Here is a 22639-nt window from a genome sequence, read left to right on the forward strand (position 1 = left end):
CGGGGAAAGGAAAACACATCCAACAAAACACATGGGAGAGGAAAACACATTGAAAAAGAGACAGAGGAGCGTAAAACACGCCCAATCAAAGATTGGGGAGAGGGGACAGGTCACTGTCACGAATACTAACAATTCCCCTCTCGGATCACTCCATCCTCCCCCGCGGGGCGGCATGATTACTCGCTTAAAGAGCATGCGAGGGCCGCACAGATTGTCGAAAGCCGTGCCACTTAAGCGCCACCGCTCCCCAATTCTTCCTGATGCCTCACGTGCACAGGAAGTGCCTGGCAGTCATATGGAGCTGATAAGCGCTCACAGTGAACATGAGGAACGCGTCTTCAAAATTGCCTCCTAGCCACACACTGAACGACCGCCGCCCGGGTAATGGCCTTGGGCAGCGTCGCCGCGGTAGGGATGAAAGCCGACGCGCCTTCGTTGCTGCTTCTCGGAGCGGGCTGCGAACAATGGGGCCCGGCCAAGCTGGGTCGTCTGCGCACCCCGAACTCCCCTCCGTCGCCGTCCGCTTGACTCGTTAGTTCCATGTGGAGTCAAAAGGAAATGGATCACAGCGTACGCACTCTTGTCCACATACAGGCGGCGTTCCGTACGTGATTACTTGAGGCTCCGGATGTGTCCAAGCCAGCCGCGCACGACAAAGGTCTTTCTGCATGATGCGCTTAAAAGACGCAGCCATGTCTGATGCGCGCCTAGTATTGTTGACCGTTGTTATCGGTAGCGCGCGCAATCGTGCCTTGCTTATGTAAACCGTTGACTGGGAACCGGAGTGCCTTATGACAAGCGCTCACGGCATCCGATGTGACGTTATACCGGCATGCTGAGGTGCGATAGCAGCCGGGTTGCGTCCGCCCGTGAACCGCACGGCACTTCAGTTATCGGGTGCCGGTGAAGGGCGACGGGCTGCCTATAGTGCGTATATAGAAATCTTAAAGGTGCGCAGCGGCGGACCACGTACTATTTTGTCCGAAAGTGGCCATGGCATCACACCTCAAAAGCGCGGTTGTGGGCATCGTCTTCACGTTGGCGCCACTGCTTGCTCTTCTTCAAGCTGTGTCTTCAGCAGAAGGTGGGTGCATGTTGCTTATGATCTTGGTAGTCCTGAGGTGTTGAATCTCGCGAGTTTGTGACACCAGTGACGACGTTGCCTAGTTCGACCTTATATTGGGTGCCCAGATGTGCAGTGGTGCACATTCGCTCACGGGGAAGCTTTTTTTAAGGTTTTATGGGAGTTTAACGTCCCAAAGCGACTCAGGCTATGAGGGACGCCGTAGTGAACGTCTCCGGAAATTTCGACCACCTGGGGTTCTTTAACGTGCACTGACATCGCACAGTACACGGGCCTCTGGAATTTCGCCTCCACCGAAATTCGACTGCCGCGGCCGGGATCGAACCCGCGTCTTTCGGGCCAGCAGCCGAGCGCCGTAACCACTCAGCCACCGAGGCGGCTAGGTCACGGGGAAACGTTATGAGCTTTGATACAACGTAGCTACTGCATCGTTCCAGAAATTTTATCAACTAGGCAAGTACTGACTGCAATAGAAACTATTGAAATAATATACGTCCTCTTACAAAACCTAATCAACAAATATGTACAGTACCAATGTTACGTCTGGTCGACATTTAACTTGCGCCTTTTTCTTCTAGGGCGAAAGAATTCTTCCTGACTACTTAACAACACATTAAAATTGGTATTTCAATAGTGATCTGTATACTGCGTCTAAATGCAGAAATCAGGCACGTTGCGAATTGTTCCTATATATGCCAGCTTTCTCCTGCGCAACAAACACCATTCCTCCTATAACCGAGAGCCTAGAAAAGATATTGGAGAGTGTTAGATCGCATCCACTTGAGAAGTTTGCTACATCTGCAGCACTAAAATGACTCCTCTTCTTTGGTAGGCGCCTGAGCACACCCACAGGTAGTTTATCTCTAGTGACGTCATACTTGCATCCGTGATATGTTACGCCCGCGTTCCTTCCTCCACTTTTTCTGCAAATATAATCGAAAGATTAGATGGCGTTCAGAGGAAGGCGATGACATTCAATCACAGTGCAGGCGCACTGGCTGATCCTCAGGTATAAAGTTGAGCCTGAGAATTTACACTTCAAAAAGTTTCATTGTATATCTGCATTTCCGTCCTTGTTTATCCCCTCACGCCTCCTTGTGGCCAGAGCGCTAAACGATCGTGATCACGTGCGGCTGATTATATGATGTTTGATATTGATGTCAATGGTGTCAAGGCGCCGGATCACTTAAGTTCGCTGTCGTTTTTGTAGTGCGCTAGTCCAAGAGTGGCGGGAATTCTGACAATGAACATCGCTTTTAACGTAGTTATCTGTTCGTAGGCCTCAGTTCGCCCTATAAAGACTTGAGCTCATTAAGGTGGCAGTATGGGCATGTTGGTGATTCATGATGAAAATGTACAGCGCAAACAAAGACGAGAACAGAAGGAAGACACGAGAACACACTTTTGTTGTACTCACACCCTTGCCTAAATTTAAGTTTGTTAGACCCGCTAACCACCCGCAACCACCTCTGTCACGCAAACTGAGTTGTCCAATTTTCTGGGTCATCCTATGTTTCCCGCATGCAATTTGCAATGCAAGTAGTCACCGCCTGGTTATGCCAATCGCCCTTGAGGGTATGCGCCATTCTGTGAGACAAACAACAGCACACGCAGCGCTCATGTGTTCAATGTGTCTTCTTTGTGCCCTCGTCTTTCTTTGTGCTGCACATTTTCATCATGTTTCATTTTGAGCTCATTGCCAGCCTGCTTGTTTGCCTTCTACTACAGCCTCCATGCGTATTGCCACAGCCACGAGAATACATAAAATATCTGGTCATTATACAGCCCATGGTCAGAAGTGGGTTGATTGTTTCTTTGCAGAAAATTTTAACTAAGACAGACTACACAGATGTAAAGAGTGGTACAGAACAACTTGGAATGGATTATATTATTTAGGTGATTTTACATCACATTTTCAACGTTTAATTACAGAATTTATTTTTTTGCTACATTGTGTTGCTTTCATTAGGTAAAATTTCATGTCAATCGTTTTGCAGTAGCACTAGTCCCAGATGTTTGTTCCTGGACGACGACGCGAAACTGCTACGCCCAGCTAGTTCCTGGCTATATGGACGAGCTCCTGCCGGACGCAGAGGGAAATTTTAACGACAAAGAGTACGCCAAGGTGTGCAGGTAAGAGGCCGGCATTTAATGAGATTATTTATTTTCATTATATAAATAACTGCACTTACCTCGCGATGATTATAGCAGGGTGGTACAAGCGTAATACATACAATGGCGTCCACGGAAGAACTCGAATATTAACAAAACTGATATTTGAATACACACAATGCGTACAGCGTGGGCTTAACAAACAAAACAACAAAATCACGCTTGAGGTTACACCAAAGAACTAAAACATTGTAACTGCGAACACGATACAAACAAAATAGTGTCACTGTAGACATTCATGCAGGAACCAGAGAAAGCTCCTGCTGTTATTGTTGTCGGTCAGCCACTCGGAGAAATCATCCTCCCTTGTCGTCGTTAGTCCCACATGTTACGCGAGCAAAACAGAGTTATAGTGAGATTATGTCTTTGTCGAGTAGCGTAACCGGATTTAATTTGTGTTTTTTCTATGTAAGTCTTGTGGTGCCCCTTAATACGTTAATATTAGAACTTCAATTGCGAACAATTTCTATGTGGCAGAGAAGGGAGATCAGCCCTCTTTAAAAGTTTTGTGGCGGAAATTCTCGTGATTGGTAACGGATGCTCTTGTGATTGTAAGATTCTGCACCACACTTCATTTTCGAGTGCAGATAGGTCCAGTCAGTGGACGCAGCAAGAGCCCATTAACTAGTGAAGCGCTTTCACATACAGTCGGTTCGGTGCTTAGATGGGAATAGATGTGGTAGGCGTTTGGCAGTGGAAGCGATAAAAATGGCGCTTTCAACGAAGCAATGTCATTTTGCATCGAACCATTTAAAGCGGAAGCACTCATATCATGTTGATGTGTTGTTAATATCTTCTTGCTATGTTGTGCACTTTGCAAGATGTAATTGGCTAATCATTCGACATTCTCGAAACAAGAATCAAAGCACACAATATTTTAAAGCATACGAGTGACTGATAAGTAAGGTTTATGGTTTGGTTTGGTTTATGGGGTTTAACGTCCCAAAGCGACTCAGGCTATGAGGGACGCCGTAGTGAAGGTCTCCGGAAATTTCGACCAGCTGGGGTTCTTTAACGTGCACTGTGATCGCACAGTACACGGGCCTCTCGAGTTTCGCCTCCATGGAAATGCAACATTAGCGGCCGGGATCGAACCCGCGTCGTTCGGGTCAGCAGCCGAGCGCCATAACCACTGAGCCACCGCGGCGGCCCGACTGACTGATAAGATTTTAAGACACATGGCGGGGAGTAGTAAGTTTTTAAAGAAATAAAAAAATGGACGTGCCCAAAACCCGCAGCTGAGGCAGCGGGGATATTCGGTGCACTAAGGACGCAGTGATACCGGAAAGAGAAGTTACTTGTTAAGAACAGTGCGGTATAACCCCGCGAGGCATTCGCCGCGGTTGTAGCCATCCGCACCGTGAGAACTGTGCGAATGCCTGCCTGCCGGGCCGGGGAAGAGGCTCACGAGACATTCATTGCACGCGTAAACATTCGAATAATAATAATTAGATTTTGAGGAAAGGAAATGGCGCAGTATCTGTCTCATATATCGTTGGACACCTGAACTGCGCCGTAAGGGAAGAGATAAAGGAGGGAGTGAAATAAGAAAGCAAGAGAGAGGTGCCGTAAGGGAGGGCTCCGGAATAATTTCGACCACCTGGGGATCTTTAACCTGCACTGACATCGCACAGCACACGGGCCCCCTAGCGTTTTGCCTCCATAAAAACGCAGCGGTCGGGTTCGAACCCGGGAACTCCGGATCAGTAGCCGAGCGCCCTAACTACTGAGCCACCGCGGCGGGTGTAAACATTCGAGCTCCTTGCGTTTCGGTTCATCTCGATGTAGACCTGTTGCCTTGGCTCATTACTTGCGCCTACGTTGGAGCCCTTGGGGCATGACTTGTTGCTTGATGCTTTCATTTCAGCTAGCCACATGGCGAAGTAAGATTTTTCCGGAAATGTCTCTTAAACAAAGTTAGAACTCTCTTGTTCATGGCACAGCGCTTCACTGTTTGCGGTTCTTAGCCAAACCGTTTTTTCAAAGATGAAAAGTTTAACTCCACTGCACTTTCAACACAGAGAGCTGCCGATGCACAGTCGATGCTACAATCAACTCAGCATCTGTCCCGACGAATTGAAGGCGAACTTCAGCTTTTTCGAAGAAGGTTACAGACGCCTTCGGGATTTCACTTGCGACAGAAATGAGCTTAAAGGTGAGTGTACACATGGCTATCTTATTTTCGCGCGCTGGCACCTACAATGGCCGTTCCTAAACATTTACCCGTTGTGTGTATTGTCCGTTTGTCTGTGCCTTTGTTGGTCTGAAGCCAGTCTTGTGGCAGGCCGCTCACACCTAATGAGCTGGTATATATATATATATATATATATATATATATATATATATATATATATACCTAGAAACATGCCCACAGTGTCAGGGGCAGCTCATGTAATCGTAAGAGACTGGTCGGGAAAAGCAACCTGGGTCGCACCCTAACCTAAGCAACCCAAGTCCCATCGATGGCAGCACCTGCCATAGAAGAGCAGTGGCGCATGTTAACTTTACAGCTGCACCACTGCGCCTGGAATGGTAGGAAGAATCCCAGGGGTCTATGATTGGAGATAATCACGAATTCCTCATATAAGGACACTAACCCATTATTGCTGTCCTAACAACTGCCATCCAGAAACACTGGATCTGAGACCAGAACCGAAGCGAACACCGAACTACTGGCGTACCTCATTTGCATTTGGCCTAACTATTCAAATTAACCATCATTTTTTAGATCGTGCAAATTATGTGAGGTGTCTGTTTGTAATACGTGCTCTCTGCTTTTTCTTGTCTTGGCTGTGTCCACTGGCAGCTTTCTCTCGCTAATGCCCATTGCTACTAGTCCTCCCGATATCTTTGGTCGTGTTCGCGTCCTCTTCTGTCCGGTGTCCATCTCCAACTTTTTTGTCTAACTTTTGGCTACACGGCTAAAATATTGTGCGATATAAATTGAGCCCGCTCCTTAATAGCTTTTGGAATCAACAAGAAAGTTGTCTCCGAGTTTCGAAGTGAGCGTGGAAGCTCTAGCTTTTGCTAGGACAAGACTGTCTAAATAGTGTTTCTGGTTTAGGGGGAGGGAAAAAAAGAATATTTTCAAAAATACACAAAAAGATAAATATCTGCTCTTATTTTTCTGCCTACGGCCATCGCCTTGGCTGTCGCTCAGTTTGTATGGTTCAAAAACTTTGCGTGACATCTACGACGTTTTCTCCATTTGTGCTGTTAGTTGTTTTGTATCAACATTCGAAATCTCTTGACATGATTTACCTGAGAACATGCGGATCGAAGGTTTATATATTAGCTGTTTAGTTTAGCCATACTTGCTTTTTCTGCTCATAACAAGTTCTCTTCACTACAGCATAGAAAGTACTGGGGTTTCGAAAAGATTTTTTTTTTTTCGTTTCAGGCCGTAGCTATTTCCCTTAATTTGAGCTTAGCGCTCATAACAATAACCCGCGTCATGACGTCTGGGCTTTTTCCGTAGTGATAAAAATTTTAGCGAATTGCTTGGTATAGATGTGTAACACAGGATATCGACTCCAATAACACCACAGATTCCTCATGTGTGTTGGGAACTACAGGGCACAGCGCCGAGAAGCAACATTACGTTTGCTCCTCCACGTCTCTCGTTTATGGCCGCTGGCACGCGGCTTTATCACTCTGCCGCGCAAGACGCAGCCAGGTTGCCCAGGAACAGTTGTCACCATTCCCTGCAGCCGGTGCGGCTTAGGGGCTTATCGGGGTGTTTCAGGCGCTTTATCTGAGAAAGTACCCTCATCACTTACTCTCCCCACTCTTATCTCTTCGGACGAACCGGCGACATACCGGACGGATCCTATCGTGCAAAGTTGTGCCCATCGATGGATCTCCAGAGTGGCTATTGACATATAAAAGCAGAGGAGATATATTGAAAGACTGCCTTCATTGCGTTGGACGACGTCCTCGAGTTTTGAAAGATGCCGTTTGGATTTGATCCGACGTAGCAGCGTTCCAGCAAACTATGGGAACATTATTAGCCAGCTTAGGCCTGGAATTGTCTCGTTTACTTCGATAACGCCGTCACCTTCACGACCTTCACTTAAGCCAACTGGAGAGAGCATTACAAGCGATCAAGTCTCTGGATCCACACTGAAGACTAAGATAGAAGTGTCACTTCGCCTACCAGGAACGGCTGCTGCTCCTATAGGCCACGATGGTACCAAGGTCAATATGCTCTACTACTTGAAATGACAGCCACTGTCGCGTAGATTTTGCAGTCTGCAGAGAAAAAGATTATATGCAGGTTTTTGCGATTATGCGGCGAATAAAGACTGCATTAAGGGCTGCACTCGTGTTAACCAAAACGGATATCTGCTCAGATAGAAGGTGCTACATGTCATGGCTTTCCAGAGGTAAGCTGCTTATAGTCGACACCAGCCCCTCGCCACTTCGATGATTACATGGGAATCAATAACTGTTCTGACACAAACGGCGTGGGCCTTGACACTACACTCGTTCAAAATAAAAAATAATGAAGAGTAAATAGTCATAGCCTATTATTACAAAAATTTCTTGAGACAGTCCATAGACTAAGAAGCCTAAGAAGTCTATAAACTTTCTATAGGCAAATCCTGTAGACTACAGACAATTTTAGATTTTTGGCCCTACACTTTTGGTACACTTTTGTCTATAGAAAGTTCATAGACGAATGCATACTGAAAGTATAATAGACATGGGTCTATGAATCGTCTATAGACGATCTATAGACTTATGGCCATACGCTTCCTGTAGATTTCTGTCTATAGACAGTCTACAGACAAGTCTACTGGTCCAGCAGACATAGGTCTATACAATGTCCATAAACATTCCATACATTTATGCATTTCCAACGTAAAAGATCTTTCTCTATAGACAGTCTATAGACCTCTTTCTACTAAACTTTTAGTAGACCATTGTCTATAGACAGTCTATTAACAGACAGTCTACAACCGTTGAAAAAGGTCACCAGGCGGTTTTCAAAGATGACATGACGATCTATATGCTTACAAGTTTCGTTTACTTCCATGCTCTCCAGGCTAGGAATATGGAATACATGCGCCATAAGAATGTAACACATTATACAAATAAATGCTGAATGTAACGGCCCAGCTCATCTTCTCAGAAGCACTGTTGCGGCCTGCTGTCTGAAGTCAGCGATCCAGGCATGTTCACTTGTTCGCCATCTCTACACAGGTGCTTTACAAAGCAAGGCATATCTTGACGATCCCACTCTATAAAGGTAATCTTGATCACTTTGGTTCGGTTTTATGGGGCTCAAAGATCAAGGTGACTCAGGCTATGAGGGCGCTGCAGTGAAAGTCTGCGGATAATTTCGACCGCCTAGGCTTCTTTACCGTGCACTGAAATCTCATCGTACATGGGCCTCTAGCATTTCGCCTCCATCAAAATGCGACCACCGGGGCCGGGATCGAACCCGCGTCTTTCAGGTCTCGAGACGATCACGATAACAACTGAGCCATCGCGCCGGCTTCATCATTTTAGTAAAACTTCATCATTTCAGTAAACCATGACAAATTTTAAATGTTTTCGTGAAACATTATAACAAAGACCCGTAATATCTGGAGCAATCTCAACCTGCACTAAATACCTGCTGTCAATACTGAGATCTGTATGGCATTCCTTTGGCATTGGAACAGAATTCGAAGAATTGTGCCACATATCAACATTGACTCACTACGAGCTGTTGTGAACGTCATCCTCATAAAATGCACATTCAATGCTCCTTGGACAAGAATCCCAACAGGAAAATACCGCAGCATTTATTTTTATACCCCCTATTGAGCAAGCGCTTAAAAATACCCTGCGCGAAGCCTGGTAAGTACGCCGATACTCAAACGGGCATGAGACATGCAAAAGCTACCAGGCAGATGTGAACCAGTTGAACACATTCTTGCGTGCATAACTTGAAGCACAAATAGGGAATAGCATTGTCATGCATCCGCGCGCGCTCTTACACACAAGCGGGTTGCAGCGCTTCAATGCCGAACGCATTATTAAAAAAAAACGTTCGAGCAGCACATGCTGTCTGCAGCTGCGCAGTTTAAAAAGCAGGCGTCAACTTGAGACGACATACGCATTACTGTCCATAACATCTCAAATTCACTTAGTTTTTCTTTAAGTGCTGCCCAAACGGAGCAGTAAACAGATGGTTCTTGCATGCAGGTACCGTAACGCTAAGGCTGCTAGAAATATCAACGAAAGCAACAAACACGCTCCGAGAGGGAACTATTTAAATGAAACAGTTAACGTCTTCAACCACAGGCGCAGCCATATTAAAACAGCGCGAGCTGAATTGCATTCGTTTGCGCAACTAAGCGCCGAGTTACATTGGCGTTTTCGTAATCAGCTCGAGAACAGAAACACATACTCTGCATCTCGCACAATTGATATTGGAAAAATTTGTGCACGCGTGAGCGGGGTTCATGAACGAGCCTGTCAGAACGAAATGTGATTCATCTCTTGTCCAGGTGACCTTCACTCAGCTTTCAAAAAGAAAGCGCAGGCCAGCGGCTCGGATAACAGATGGACGAATGCATGCGTGTGCAACGTAAGAGGAGACGGGATGCAGCTCGTAGGTTCTTCGCGGTGTTTTTACACACAGACTGTTCGTGTTGGAAACGAGTTTATTGAACAATCACACTATTAGCATTTCACTGGCGCCACTTGACTGCAACTTTGAAGAACGTCCCGTGATCCAGACTATAGCTTTACAAAACGTCTTTAATGAAACGTCGGTGTCCGCGACGCGCGCCGAGCGAGCGCCTTTACGTAACAAGCAATGCATGCGTCTCAATGTACAGCACTGCATGGTCCGGATAGGCGATAACACAAAGATTTAAAAAATAAGCGTAATCCACTTCAGAACGCAAGTGTGCGTTTCCGGAGCGGCCAAGTAAATAGAGCTCATACAGCGCTAACGCATCGTTTCATTTCGGCTGTCATTCACGGGCCCATATTTCTGGCCGCGCTTCTACCTTGCAACACGAAAAAGCCAGTAGACAGCTCGCGAGGAGCAGCTTATCACCACGGGTTTCGCACCGACTGCCTTTCCGCGCGTTGGGAACAACAACGCTGCACAGAAATGAGCGGCATTCCGCTGCTTGCAGCGCAGCTTACAAACGAGGACAGGAAGTTTGTCGCTGCGCACATAACCTGTTCTGCACACACAGCTCGTCTTTGAATGGTTTGGGAGACCAAATTCATGAAACATAATCGTATAGACTTACCGTGGGTGGTAGATTAAGTTGGATTTCGTTCGAAACGTAATCGACGAAAACACGCCGACGACACCGACACATCCGCACACACAGTTGCTTGGCGCCCGAATGGTTTTCCGCCGTCTCGCGGTAAAAAGGGTAAAACGTGAAACAGAAACCGATTTCACGACTCTATCTTTACCGCTCGCACTCTTGCAGTGTGCAGCTTGATCAGGTATCGAGGACCACAAAGAGCAATGGGTTTATAAACGTAAATTCTCCACTCGCACTTTAAAAACCGCCTTGTTTTCGCGAAAACAAAACGGAAACCTTACTGCTTGGTCCATGCGCGCCATGTCCGCACCGATAAGTATGTGGTGCCCTTTTTCAACAATTAAAAAGTTGCAAAGGATCAAGTTTTTTTGTCTGTGTGTGCTTGTGTTTAGAAAACTGGTATGGGCGACATCAGAGTGTCATAGGCTCCGAAGCAGCAGGTGTATGGGGAGTGACGAGAAAATACTGGCTTTGTGATTGTTGCGTCGTAGCACTTTTCTACGTGAATGCAGACATCAAAGGTATAAATGGGAGGTGCTAATCGCTCAGAGGACCATGTTCTCGAGAGTCCTTGAACGTTCTTTATAATATATGGGCACACCCTCGAGTTCATCACACCCTTCTTTCCCACTTCTTTACAGGAAGTTTTAAAGAGAAATGTGGCATCGCTGATGAAGCCTTCCTGAGTTAAGCGCGTTGGACACTAACCATCCAAAGATGTAATGTAATTGTATTCAGCGATTACTTTAAGGGAGAGTGCGTTCGGTTGATGTAGTACATTTTGCGGGCACCCTTACTTCAAAAATGGCTGCCTTTTCTCGCTCTACCTGCTAGCATTAAATGTTATTTATTTGTGTTTACTACATAACTCACAGTATAACGAAAGGGAGCTTTTCAAGGCTTCTAAAAGCAATATACAGGAGGGCGTTGCATTGTCCTCACACAGCATTTTTTTTTAATTTCCTAAACAGCGAAGGAGGTGAAGGACTCTATCCATAGTTACGGACACCCGATGCAGGGCCCCTCTCTGCATGAAGTGCAGTTGTTATAGACTTAGTCGAAAGGTAGTGTATAGATTGTCTGCAGACAAAAAGAAATTAATATTGTTGTAGACTTTTGTCTCTGGATAGTCTAAAGACTGTCTATTGACAAAAGGAGATTAAGGCTGTCAAACTTAGGTCTATTGATAGTATAAGACCGGGTATAGACTTAAGGAAATTAAGACTGAAATACACAGTCTATATTCTGGAGTCAGTAGACCACCTATAGATAAAAGGAAATTCAAGCTGTCATAGATTTAGGCTATAGATAGTTTATAGTGTGTCTATAGACAAAAGGAAATTAAGGCGGTTATAGGCATTATTATACAGATAGTCTATAGGCAAAAAAATATTAAGACGGTTATAGACTTCTGTCTATAACCGCCTTATCTATAACAGTCTATAGGCCGTCTATAGACAAGAGGAAATTGAGGCGGTTATAGATTTTACTCTAGATATTCTATATACCGCCTATGGACAAAGGAACTTAAGGCTGTTATAGACATTAGTCTTTAGATAGTCTATTGACCATCTAAAGACAAAAGGAATTAAGGCGGTTATACACTTAAGTCTAAAGATAGTCTATAGACCGTCTATAGACAAAGGAAACTTAAGACTGTTATAGTGTTTAGTCTTTAGCCCATAGCCCGTCTATGGACGAAAGGAAATTAAGGAGCCTATACAGACTTTTGCCAATATATGGTCCATAGACCATTTATAGAGGAAGTGAAATAAGGCTGCGCTAGACTTAAGTTTATAAATAACCTATAGACAAAAAGAAATTACAGTGGTTATAGACTTTATTTTATAAATCATCTATAGACTTCTATAGACAAAACAAAATTAATGCGTTTATAGACTTGCCTGTAGACAGTTTATAGACTGTCTATAGAGAAAAAGAAAAGTCTAAAGGATGGCTATAGTGTTTAAAGTCCGTATAAAGTCTATAGACCATGTTTATAAGGGTATGATAGTAGTCCTTTGTCGAAGGCAGAAACAAAACTATTAGGCCGCTGAAAAAAACCTGCACTTCTGTGTTCAAGTGGCCTTTATATGGGTTTCACTCTTTCCTGCACGGCAGTTGATGCATGTTAATCAGTGGTTACTGGGCTCGCCTCTGGCCTGGAAACTTAAAACACATGATGAAGTCTTGCTCGCTGGAAGATCCGATTCGCGCATTTGGTGTCCGATGTAGTTTACCAGACCGGAACAGAGCACCCCAAAAATGACTGCCTGTCCAGAGTGCCTGTCGATTCACATCCACAAAATCATCGTCTTGGCGTCCTCTTCCTTCGTCAATTATTCGATAGCGGGAGGGTAACCCCTTAAGCTTGATTGGAAAGCTTTTCCTGAAGATGTTACTGCTGAAGTTGCAGAGTTTCTTGTTGTGTACACCCCTCTCCGCAATGGCGCCTCGAAGTTGTAATCACGTATAGAGGAACGTCACTATCGGCCAATTTTACCCAAGCAGGCATGCAAAACAACTGCTGAAAGAAAACGGCCGCCTCTCATGTACAGCCCAATGGGATAACTGAGCGCCTTAAAAAAACTATCAACCCCATGCTGGCAATGCAAGTTGATATCGATTCGAAGAGATGAGATGCTATTTAGGTCCTCTTTTTATCGCTTACAACAGTAGAGTGCAGGAAGCGACGCGAACGGCTTCACGCATGCTCATTCACGGCCCAGAAGTTGAGCCGACAGTCGAAGCAATGGCACCCAAACATTACTGTTCAACCCAACCTCAACGTCACCGCTTTCGTTCAGCCTGCGAAAGGCGCTCGACAGCTCGCCGGCGCGCACATAAAAGCCAGGAGCGTATTAACGCGAAGGCCTTTAATGGCTCATACTTGCGGCCATAACCTTGTCCGGTCTCAAGTCATGTCACACCGTTGACTATAAATTAACTCCATAAGAAAATAAAAATCCTTGTAATAAGTTGAATGACGGAAAAAGAGGCGCGGCACAAAACCACGTCCGCTGTAGCGCCGACACTGGTTTGAGCAACAGATTACGGAGGTGCACATGAAATCCCAGCGATGTCGTCACTGGTTGACCTCAATGTGGTGGCAGTATTCCCGAATACGTTCACCAACTTTCACCAGATTCTTGAGCAACCATTTGTCGTACTGCATTCTGAGCGGTGTCTTTGCATTTCTCATTGCATATAGCTTACATGTTTACGTTAAGTTGGAGGCTAACTTGCGACAGTGGTTCGGATCATTGACATGTACATCTTCAGTTGCATGCTTTAAGGCGCGGTTGAGGTGACCACCGAGATGTCGGATCTAAGAGCTGCTGCGTCCTTTCCTTTCCTACAAAACCTGCCCTTTCCTCTAAACACATGCTTTCGCATTCCTCCACGTAAGCAGACTAATGCACCTGCCGCTTCAGCCTACTGCGCGTGCGTGTGACGTCATTGAGTGGCGCCACCATCGTTCGAGAGGAGCGCTCCCAAGGTCTTGCCAGATGCCTCCTGAACGCCGATCCGGAAGGATGCCGCCTAAACGCTCTCCTCTGTCTCCAGCAACCAAGCGTGCAAGCGCAAATGAACGACAGCGACACAAGCAGCAACACCGCGCTAATGCCTTTCGCCTCACCGCACTTAAGGTCAACAAAGTGCCCCCCCCCCCCCCCCCCCTGAATTTTTCGCACAGTGAATTGCACAACCTGCAGCAGTGTAACATCGAATAATTGTCTGGAGACCGTGCATGCGTGTATATGAACGCCGATTTCCTTATGAGGACTGAGCGAAAAATTGTCGCGCCAAAATTGTGGTCCACACAAGCAAAAATATTAAGGATGATTACGACTCACCATAACCCGAAATTTGAGCGCATGCAGCTCTGTCGGTGTCTCAGGCTCCTTACGCTCGTTGTTTTGCTTTGCTGGGTCGTAAGCACGTCTGGCGAGAAGATTAGTTCGATAGCAGTATTAGTTGATGAAGACGGCGATGTGCAATGCACAGCGCGCGGGATCGTGTTGCAGATCCAATATGAAGCATGATCGGTTGCGGTATTAGCCTCTGTCTCTGTAGGCTCACTGTTTTGCTTTGCTGGGTCCTCGGCACGTCTGGCGACGATATAAGTCCGATAGTAGTATTACTTGATGAAGAAGGCGATGGGCAATGTACAGCGTGCGAGCATGTGTGTATTAGCCTTATAGCAGTATTAGTTGAAGATGGCGGCGATGTGCAATGCACAGCTCGAGAGTGTGTTGCAGTTTTACACGAGGCGGGATCGGCGGCGACGCGTTAGAATACACGAACGGGCGATTAAGAGCTGGGCTCTAATATTCTAAGGCTCGATGATATCCACTGTGAAGTAGTCTCCGATGGAGCATCATGATCATTGTGACAACGTGTAAGGCGGAACGGATGCATTTTATGCCGACTAAAGCCGTGTTACAAACTTTGATATATACCTGTTTTGTTACTACAGGGTTTTCATGCTCTAAGCGCCGGATTTAGGCTTCCTGCAATTTAAACTAATTCTGCGAAGCGCTGTTCTGTTTCTGTTTTCTAATTGTTTTATCGCCCTCGACTATACTACATGAGACACGACCGAATCTTTCGGGAATGATAGCGATCATATCCGTGAAACATTATGCGATTTCTTGAATTGATCGCCGGGTTCTAGGCACATTATTTAGAAGTTTCGCAGTAATTTTTGAGCAAACTGCGGCTCAAAAGTAATAGTCATTATGAGCTCGATGACTGTTGAGTACGTGTGTGCTTGCGCTGCGGCTGCATTATGATCTGCGTCGCATTCGGGAGGTGATTCGGTTCAATCCCCAGTGCCGCCGGGTACTCACCGGTTTTCTAATGTGTACAAGATTTCCCCGGCCTAGTGCTCCGCTTTTCGGGGTCAACTGCTTTGGAAAAGGGTCTTGGCTCAAACCGTGGCGTTTACGGGCCATTGATTTGTTCCAAATAATACATATTTTTAGCGCAACCACGACAGGGACACAGAGAACAGAGACAAACACGAGCGCTAACTTGCAACTGATTTATTGAGGGAACCACGACGGCATATATAAAATCACAGGCCTGCGCAGGCGTAGCCTAACAAGACACTTTGAAACTGCCAAGGAAAAAGTCATCGCACTAGGCGAGATAGGAAATTGACTACAGCGTTATACAAGGCAACTGAAGTGTCACTCAAGCAATCTAATCCAGATTTCCTTATAGAAAATGCTTCCAAGGTTTCACGAGCGGTTTTCTTGCTTACGTCTGCCTAGGACTAACACGCAACGGAAACGTGGTTCACAAGCTCTGCAAGCAGCCGCCGCGGTGGCTCAGTGGTTAGGGCACTCGACTACTGATCCGGAGTTCCCGGGTTCTAACCCGACCGCGGCGGCTGCGTTTTTATGGAGGAAAAACGCTAAGACGCCCGTGTGCTGTGCAATGGCAGTGCACGTTAAAGATCACCAGGTGGTCGAAATTATTCCGGAGCCCTTCACTACGGCACCTCTTCTTCCTTTCTACTTTCACTCCCTCCTTTATCCCTTCCCTCACGGCGCGGTTCAGGTGTCCAACGATATATGAGACAGATACTGCGCCATTTCCTTTCCCCAAAAAAGCAACCAACCAACCAAGCTCTGCAAGCAATGCAGTGGTCAACAAGATTCGTGCGCTCCCTATTAGCCACCCTATTTGTTCCGCCGTCAAGCAATCCTAAATCCGCCTCATACGGTAAAAGCCTACTTGTGGCCATTTTTTTTTTTGCCCACGAAGAAGCTTTGCTTGCACTGTTATAGGTTCGCCGAATAGACAGTTTACTGTCAGCTTTTTCGTTTCAAGATTAAAGTTTATTTTATTTACATCATAGATGTGGGTAGGTCCGGGCAAAAAGTGATCGCAGATCACATGAGGGACCCCTGGACCCCCATTACATGGCATAGAGCAGGAAATATGAGTACTATTTAAAAGATTGCAAACATCGGAAGATCGGCCAACAGTAGACAAAATTTTTTACACAGACCTGGGGCCTGTTGCCGGCCTGTTGCCCTGGTCGCCTCTACGAGGCAAATGTTGGCCAAAATATTTGTGTTAATTGACCATTCTTGTAATTTTGCAGGAGTGTACAAGTTGTTCGCTTGCCTTGACGAAAATTTGGTGAAGGAGTGCACGAGGAAATATTTGCTCCAAGTTTCCGAAGGACACTACCACGACTGCAGGTGAGGTGAACTAATAGGCATTGCGGATAAGAAGCGGCTCGAAGGGATATTAAAGCAGAAAGACTGATTCTTTCCATATGATAATAATGCATGTTTCAATATCTCATGCTTTCAAGCCAGCTTTATGAAACCTAATCACAGCTGTTCTGCCAGTCATGTGATGTGACACTGTCATGCTGCTTCTGCTCAAATGGTAGGACCTTTTAGAACTTTCGAAGCATTAGTTAACGAGAATGTGCCCCTAGAAAACTGTGCTCTGCAAAAACCTCGAGTAAAGCCGATTCCAAATATTTTTGCTGCAGGGAAGCCTCAGTGAACTCAATGTGTGTAGATGAGACTTCCCACCAGAGCTGCCCCGTGGGATACGAAGCGTCCAGAGGATCATTCAAGAAGCTGAACTCTTCAGTGCAGATGCTACTTGGCTGTGAACGGTCATCTCAAGCCACTGTCGTTCCTCACAGCATCATCATGGCACTAGTGGTAGCCATCTTTTTCTTACGTGTACAAAGCGCGTAGAGCAACAGAGAGCGAAGAATCCATAGGAGCGCAGTAGGGTTCGCGAAATACGCTTCGTAAGTTTACGAGGCATAACTGTGTTTTTACTGAAACATATAAGCATAGCAAACTCTGCCAGAGAATAACACTGCCAGGCAGGACGAGTTTGCACTGCTGACATTGTTTTAAATGGGCCAAAGATTTGGGACTAAATATGGCAAGGAGAAGGCAAAGAAAGAGCAGGCCACGCTTGCACGGTTCAACAACATCGAAATAAAACCAAACATGTATAGTGGTATCAACGAAAAAATAAATCTGTGCTGTGCACACTGAGCCAAAATGTTCCCATCTTTTTATGGAGCAGTCGCAAATGAGGATCACAACCAATCATCATGCTTCATGCTTTATAACCAAAATTCACTCAACCAGATACAATATTCCCCGTTTCAGGCATTTTTTGCATGGACCTGCTTGAAAAGCGCTAAAGGTAAGATTATATGAGACAAATTCGGTTCTTAAAATTTTCTGCAACTCCGTAAATATTTTCTTTTCGCAAAATTTTACCCCTCAGATGCCCGTGAAGATGGCAAAATTCGCTAAACGGAACATCACTGTACCCGATCGGGCCACAAAAGTGCACACTGCGTATGTTAAGAATCCTTCAAGATCTGGGCTATTCTGAGTTTACGTTTTGGTTTCTCTGCAAGAGCAAGACAAACATGGGCAAATCCATCTTTCGCTTGCTTGTGACGTTCACAAAAGGAGGAAAAGTGAAGGAAGCGCGCTCAAATTCAGCAGCTGAATAAGGAACTGTGGACACATATGCGGATCAAACGCAACCAGATTATGAATCTCGACTAGCAAGCAAAGAGCAGCTGGCGATTGAAATAAAAAGCCGATCGCTGTGTTCATTGGCGTTGTCCTGCATATTTGAAGAATTCATAAAGCAACGAACAAAATAACGATTTCCCGTGAACCTAAAGTTATAGCTGGTTAATGAAAGTCAGAATAATCACACAACCAAATGCTCATAACACTGGGCAATAACACTGAATGATCCAAATTTGGAAATCCACAAACGGTTACGTTAAAGGCTGAAAACTACTTACTCCAGCTGCAGCTCTTCGCGACAGGGACGTCACCATATTCTCCACGACAACTCAAACGTTCACCAATGGTACGTGGATGCCATGCGACTAATTGCAGTATGTGTAGTCTCAGTGTTAGGTGCGGGTTTTAATCCTGCAGAATTCTGCTTTGCGTGGGCAACATTGCCACAGTCGTCGCTTGAAGACGATTCTTCGAACGACGAAATTGTTTACAAAGAATCCATGTTCTATATGTTCTTGGGGTACATTCACCGGCCTCCTCTGCTAACAGCATAAGAGTAATCACTCGAGGTCTTCGTTGCACATGAAGACAATAGGAACGCAGATTTTGCGCCACTGGTTCACCGTTAGGAGGTACTAGACCAAAATCCTGCATGTACTGTACATTTCGCTTTCTCCCTCACATAAGTCGTCCTGATAAACATCCTCTTTCTTCTGCAACAACAGGTTCTCATAAAACTTCCAACATTGTTACTGTTTCTTATGCGCATCCAAGCGGTCAACGACGTTTGAATGGACCTTAATCTTCCTCCACACTAATATTTTCATTGCTGTTTTATTGATAGCAGCCGAAGATTCTATGTGCTTTTAATGGCAAATAGCCATGTGTATTTAGAGGGTTCACGAATTTAGAATAAAGAAACTGTGCAGAACGGTGACTTGCCGATTTCCATTTAAGCAGGGACACTACATATCCAAGTTTACAATGGAAATTTGAAATTGCCTTTCTATATTATTACTGAGGCTCGTATTTCAGTTGTGAAGCTCTGAAATAAAGAATAGTAAGCCAAAACCAAACAATGGCTGTTATATGACATTCAGTTGGGTTGAAGTCCTAAAGCACAGACCTGAATCACGGCCGCCCAAAATCGGGCACGTGGCGGGATTGCTCCGGCCGCTACATTCGGATGAAGAGTGCAATTGCAGGGATGGGCGTGGCATCTCTTGTCGACCCTCTGCGACGCGCGCCGCCGACCCCTCAATGTCCCGCCGGCGGCTTGGCGCGGGGCGGTTCCTGGCAGCTACAATGCTTCGTTTTACTTAAACAGCGGAGAGTTGTCGCAATATCGGCCGCCTAAATGCATCTAAATGCATCTAAATGCCTGCGCTAAGCCGCCTGCAGACCAAAGAGAGGGAACTTAAGCAAAAGGCCTCTTACTGCGGGTACTTGGCTGCGCTCTTGGCGATCTGGTGACGTTATCTGACGCTAGAATGCAACACGCCGCACTAAAAGCAGTGCTCTTGCAGAACTAGTTCTGCTTGCGCCGTGGTCGTTCCCGCGAGACAGACCAAAATTAACCAACTAATTTCGCATAGGACTACCTCTACTGAAGCAGAATTGACTGCACTTCTTGCGGCGGTAAAGTGGATCTCTCAACAATCACATAAACAATGGGCTGTTTTCTGTGATTCTAAAGCTGCCCTACAATGTCTTCAACCAGCCTTGAGCCATAGCGACCATGAACAACTTATAGAGGCGGTACGGCATCTGCAAAACCATGGTGGCAATAGAAGAGGGTCATGAAATCATCTTCCAGCGGGCACCAAGCCATAGTGGCCTTGTTGGCAACGACTTTGCTGATGATGCTGCTCGATCGGCTCACGATACAACCAACATTGTCCGCATACCACTAACAAAAGCTGACGCAGCAAGGCACCATCAACTGCTTGCTCGAAACGTGACTGTGCAGTCGTGGTAAACCCGTGGAGGCTGGACACCCCGCTCGCACCACTTCGACCCCTTACTTCAACTTCAAATATCGTTCAGCCACTGTGATATTAAGGCGAAAGCCTTTGATGGCTCATACTCGCTCGCCGGTGTAACGCTGCCTTCCACGAATAACGCGGCAACTAATCAGGATAGCAGAAAACGAATGGTAACATCAGATAGAGGGGAAAAAATGTAACCCCTAAGCCATGTTTGACGACTGTACAGTGATTAGTTAATTAATTATAGCCAATTACAGCGAAAAAACAAAAAGCACAACCAAATGCGTCGATAAAGCGCGGACGTCGATATAGCGACGGGAGAGGGTAACGTCACACCCGAGGTCGTCATGGTAACGGCGCGCGCGCTGGTGGCGCCACCTGCACGCCACCCCCACAGAGAAGCAGACCGCAAGCGCCAACAACGTCGTCTAGATCGAAAGTGTCGCAAGGTAAGCCTTTTGGGGGTGCCACTGGTATGGGAAACTGCGAAGTTAGAATCTTCAGTCGGCAAGGCCAAAGGCTTTCGCCTTACGCACTTTAGATTGGCAAAGTGCTTCCATAATTATTTTTTTGCGCTGTTGTGTCGCCTGTGGCTGGGAGTGGCGTTCAGAAATGCCTACTCCAACTTAATCGCAATGGCAGACTCTCCTGCGTGTGAGATCTGTGAGTGCGACGAGACAATAGAACACCTTCTATGTAACTGCCCTCGGTTTCAGCGTGAGCGTGCACTCCTGGCTGCAACACTCCGTCGCTTGGGCTCTCGTCCTCTCACAGAAACCAAAATTCTGGGCCCTTGGACAAAACCTTCACCCCAAATGAAAGCGGTGAAGGCGCTCCTGAAGTTCTTAAAGAACTCGGGGTTGAGTTCCCGACTATAAAATTTGAGCTTTAAGTATGCCCCCTCTGTCCCCTTGTAGAGATCGATGGACTAGTGATTAACTTATTTCGTAGCCGCTCTTTCTTTTTTCCCCCTTTGTTCCCCTCCACACGTGTGGGATAGCCTACTGGGGATCGCATGGTTAATGTCGCTGTCTTTCCGTCCTTCTGTATCTTTCTCTCTCTCTCTCTTGGGGTGTACAGCACCACCAGATGGGCTTCAGTGACGTCAGGCTAGCAGTCGCTTCCATTAACCTCGTAAAACGGTTTTCCGAAGCCTTTGCCGATTCAGATATTATGAAACGGGCAGGAAGCTCGAACTGTCGTCGAGTGTTGAAAATAGCGGCCTGTGTGCTCTAGCCTATAAAAATGCATAATAAATAGCCTGAAATTTCTTCTCCCCACAGACATCAATACTGAACCGGGAAGACGCCGTAGCGGTTTTAAACATCCAATAATTTCGTTTAAAATTTCAATCGAGTTATTTTATCGCCCCTATAATATGCTTAGGGGCCGCCGGCGGCGAAAAAAAAATAAAACCAGCACTGCCTTTGTAGAAAATACAAGAGCAGATCCACAGTCATCAAAGCAACAGCTGGTGCTTTTTCTCATCGTCAGAGGCTCCACCAACGCTGATCGCAAAAGCATGTCAGGACGCCCGAGGCATGCGGGGAAGATAGAGGCTTCCGATTTACATCTGGTGGCTTATTTACTGTGCTAAGGATTTGGATTCCTTGGTTGTTCAGTTTTTTTTTCATTGATGTTTTGCGCGTTCTATGGTGGCGTAGTGTACAGCTACACGCAGTTCATTTAAGATCCGAAGCATATGAAGGCGTTTGACCCTGCTAGGCCCGAAGTCTGTTTTCACCATCGCTTGGAGCCATTTACGTCGCAAGCTGCCTTTGCTCTGCGGGAACTTTTGCCACTAGTGCATTGGACGGTGAAGGAAGGGAACAATGTTTTTGTGAAATTAAAACTGAACAGGCTGCTACTGTGACCATTCAGCACATTTATGGCAGAAGTATCCGAGACACTTGGCTTTTAAAAGCGCAAAGTACTTCGACAACCGCAACTTATGTTAACTGTACTCGTCGCGGATTGCATTTGCTTAATTTCCAAGTCTGGCAGAGGCCGCGCATTGCATGCAAAAACGACCTGCACTTCATGAATTATTTCACGATAATGCCAGCATGAACACGGCTGTTATTGTGGGTAGGACAGGTTTCTGCTTTTTAATTCATGCTTTTATTCCCAAAATCTGTAAGCCAGGACCGTTGTGAGAGCCGTCATAGAGCTCGCCCAAACTAGCTTCTCATCTAAAAGGGAAAGTTCGGAAAAGTTTCCCATGGCGTGCCTATGCTCCTACTACATGGGCGCAAACCAGCAGTAGCAGACGATACCAGTGAAAAGTTTTTTTTTTTTTGTCTTGCGAAAAGGGAAGCTTTTATAATCTAATATTTTAAGCGCAAATATTTAAAAAATATATATTTATCCCGAAAAGTGTATTTTAAACGCAAAAAAAAAGTTTTTGACGGTTCCCTATATTTGGCAACATGAAGAGAAAACCCTCGCTCAAAAGGAAAAAATTCAATGCTCCTTTACTCCTGTCTGCTCTAATTGTCATTTATTGCACACATATTTTATTATCATGAGATATTGATTGCGCAAAAACGTTTTCATGCAATATCTGTT

General features: G+C 45.8%; 1 protein-coding gene across 1 annotated transcript; it reads left to right on the forward strand.

Annotated features, from left to right (window-relative positions):
- The first annotated feature begins 870 nt into the window (after window positions 1-870).
- Window positions 871-19150, forward strand: LOC144106507 (uncharacterized). Its single transcript, XM_077639348.1, has 5 exons — window positions 871-1084; window positions 3082-3217; window positions 5278-5411; window positions 16658-16757; window positions 17060-19150. Exons 1-5 carry the CDS (start codon window positions 994-996, stop codon window positions 17271-17273), a joined length of 675 nt encoding a protein of 224 aa, XP_077495474.1. The 5' UTR covers window positions 871-993; the 3' UTR covers window positions 17274-19150.
- Window positions 19151-22639: the final 3489 nt, after the last annotated feature.

This window comes from Amblyomma americanum, chromosome 10 (genome assembly GCF_052857255.1).
Source record: "Amblyomma americanum isolate KBUSLIRL-KWMA chromosome 10, ASM5285725v1, whole genome shotgun sequence".
Classification (NCBI taxonomy): domain Eukaryota; kingdom Metazoa; phylum Arthropoda; class Arachnida; order Ixodida; family Ixodidae; genus Amblyomma; species Amblyomma americanum.

Coding starts and splice junctions, on each gene's coding strand:
- LOC144106507 (XM_077639348.1), top strand. CDS start 994: ATGGCATCACACCTCAAAAGCGCGGTTGTGGGCATCGTCTTCACGTTG. Junction 3,218..5,277: donor GAGTACGCCAAGGTGTGCAG/GTAAGAGGCCGG, acceptor CTTTCAACACAG/AGAGCTGCCGATGCACAGTC. Junction 5,412..16,657: donor CGACAGAAATGAGCTTAAAG/GTGAGTGTACAC, acceptor GTAATTTTGCAG/GAGTGTACAAGTTGTTCGCT.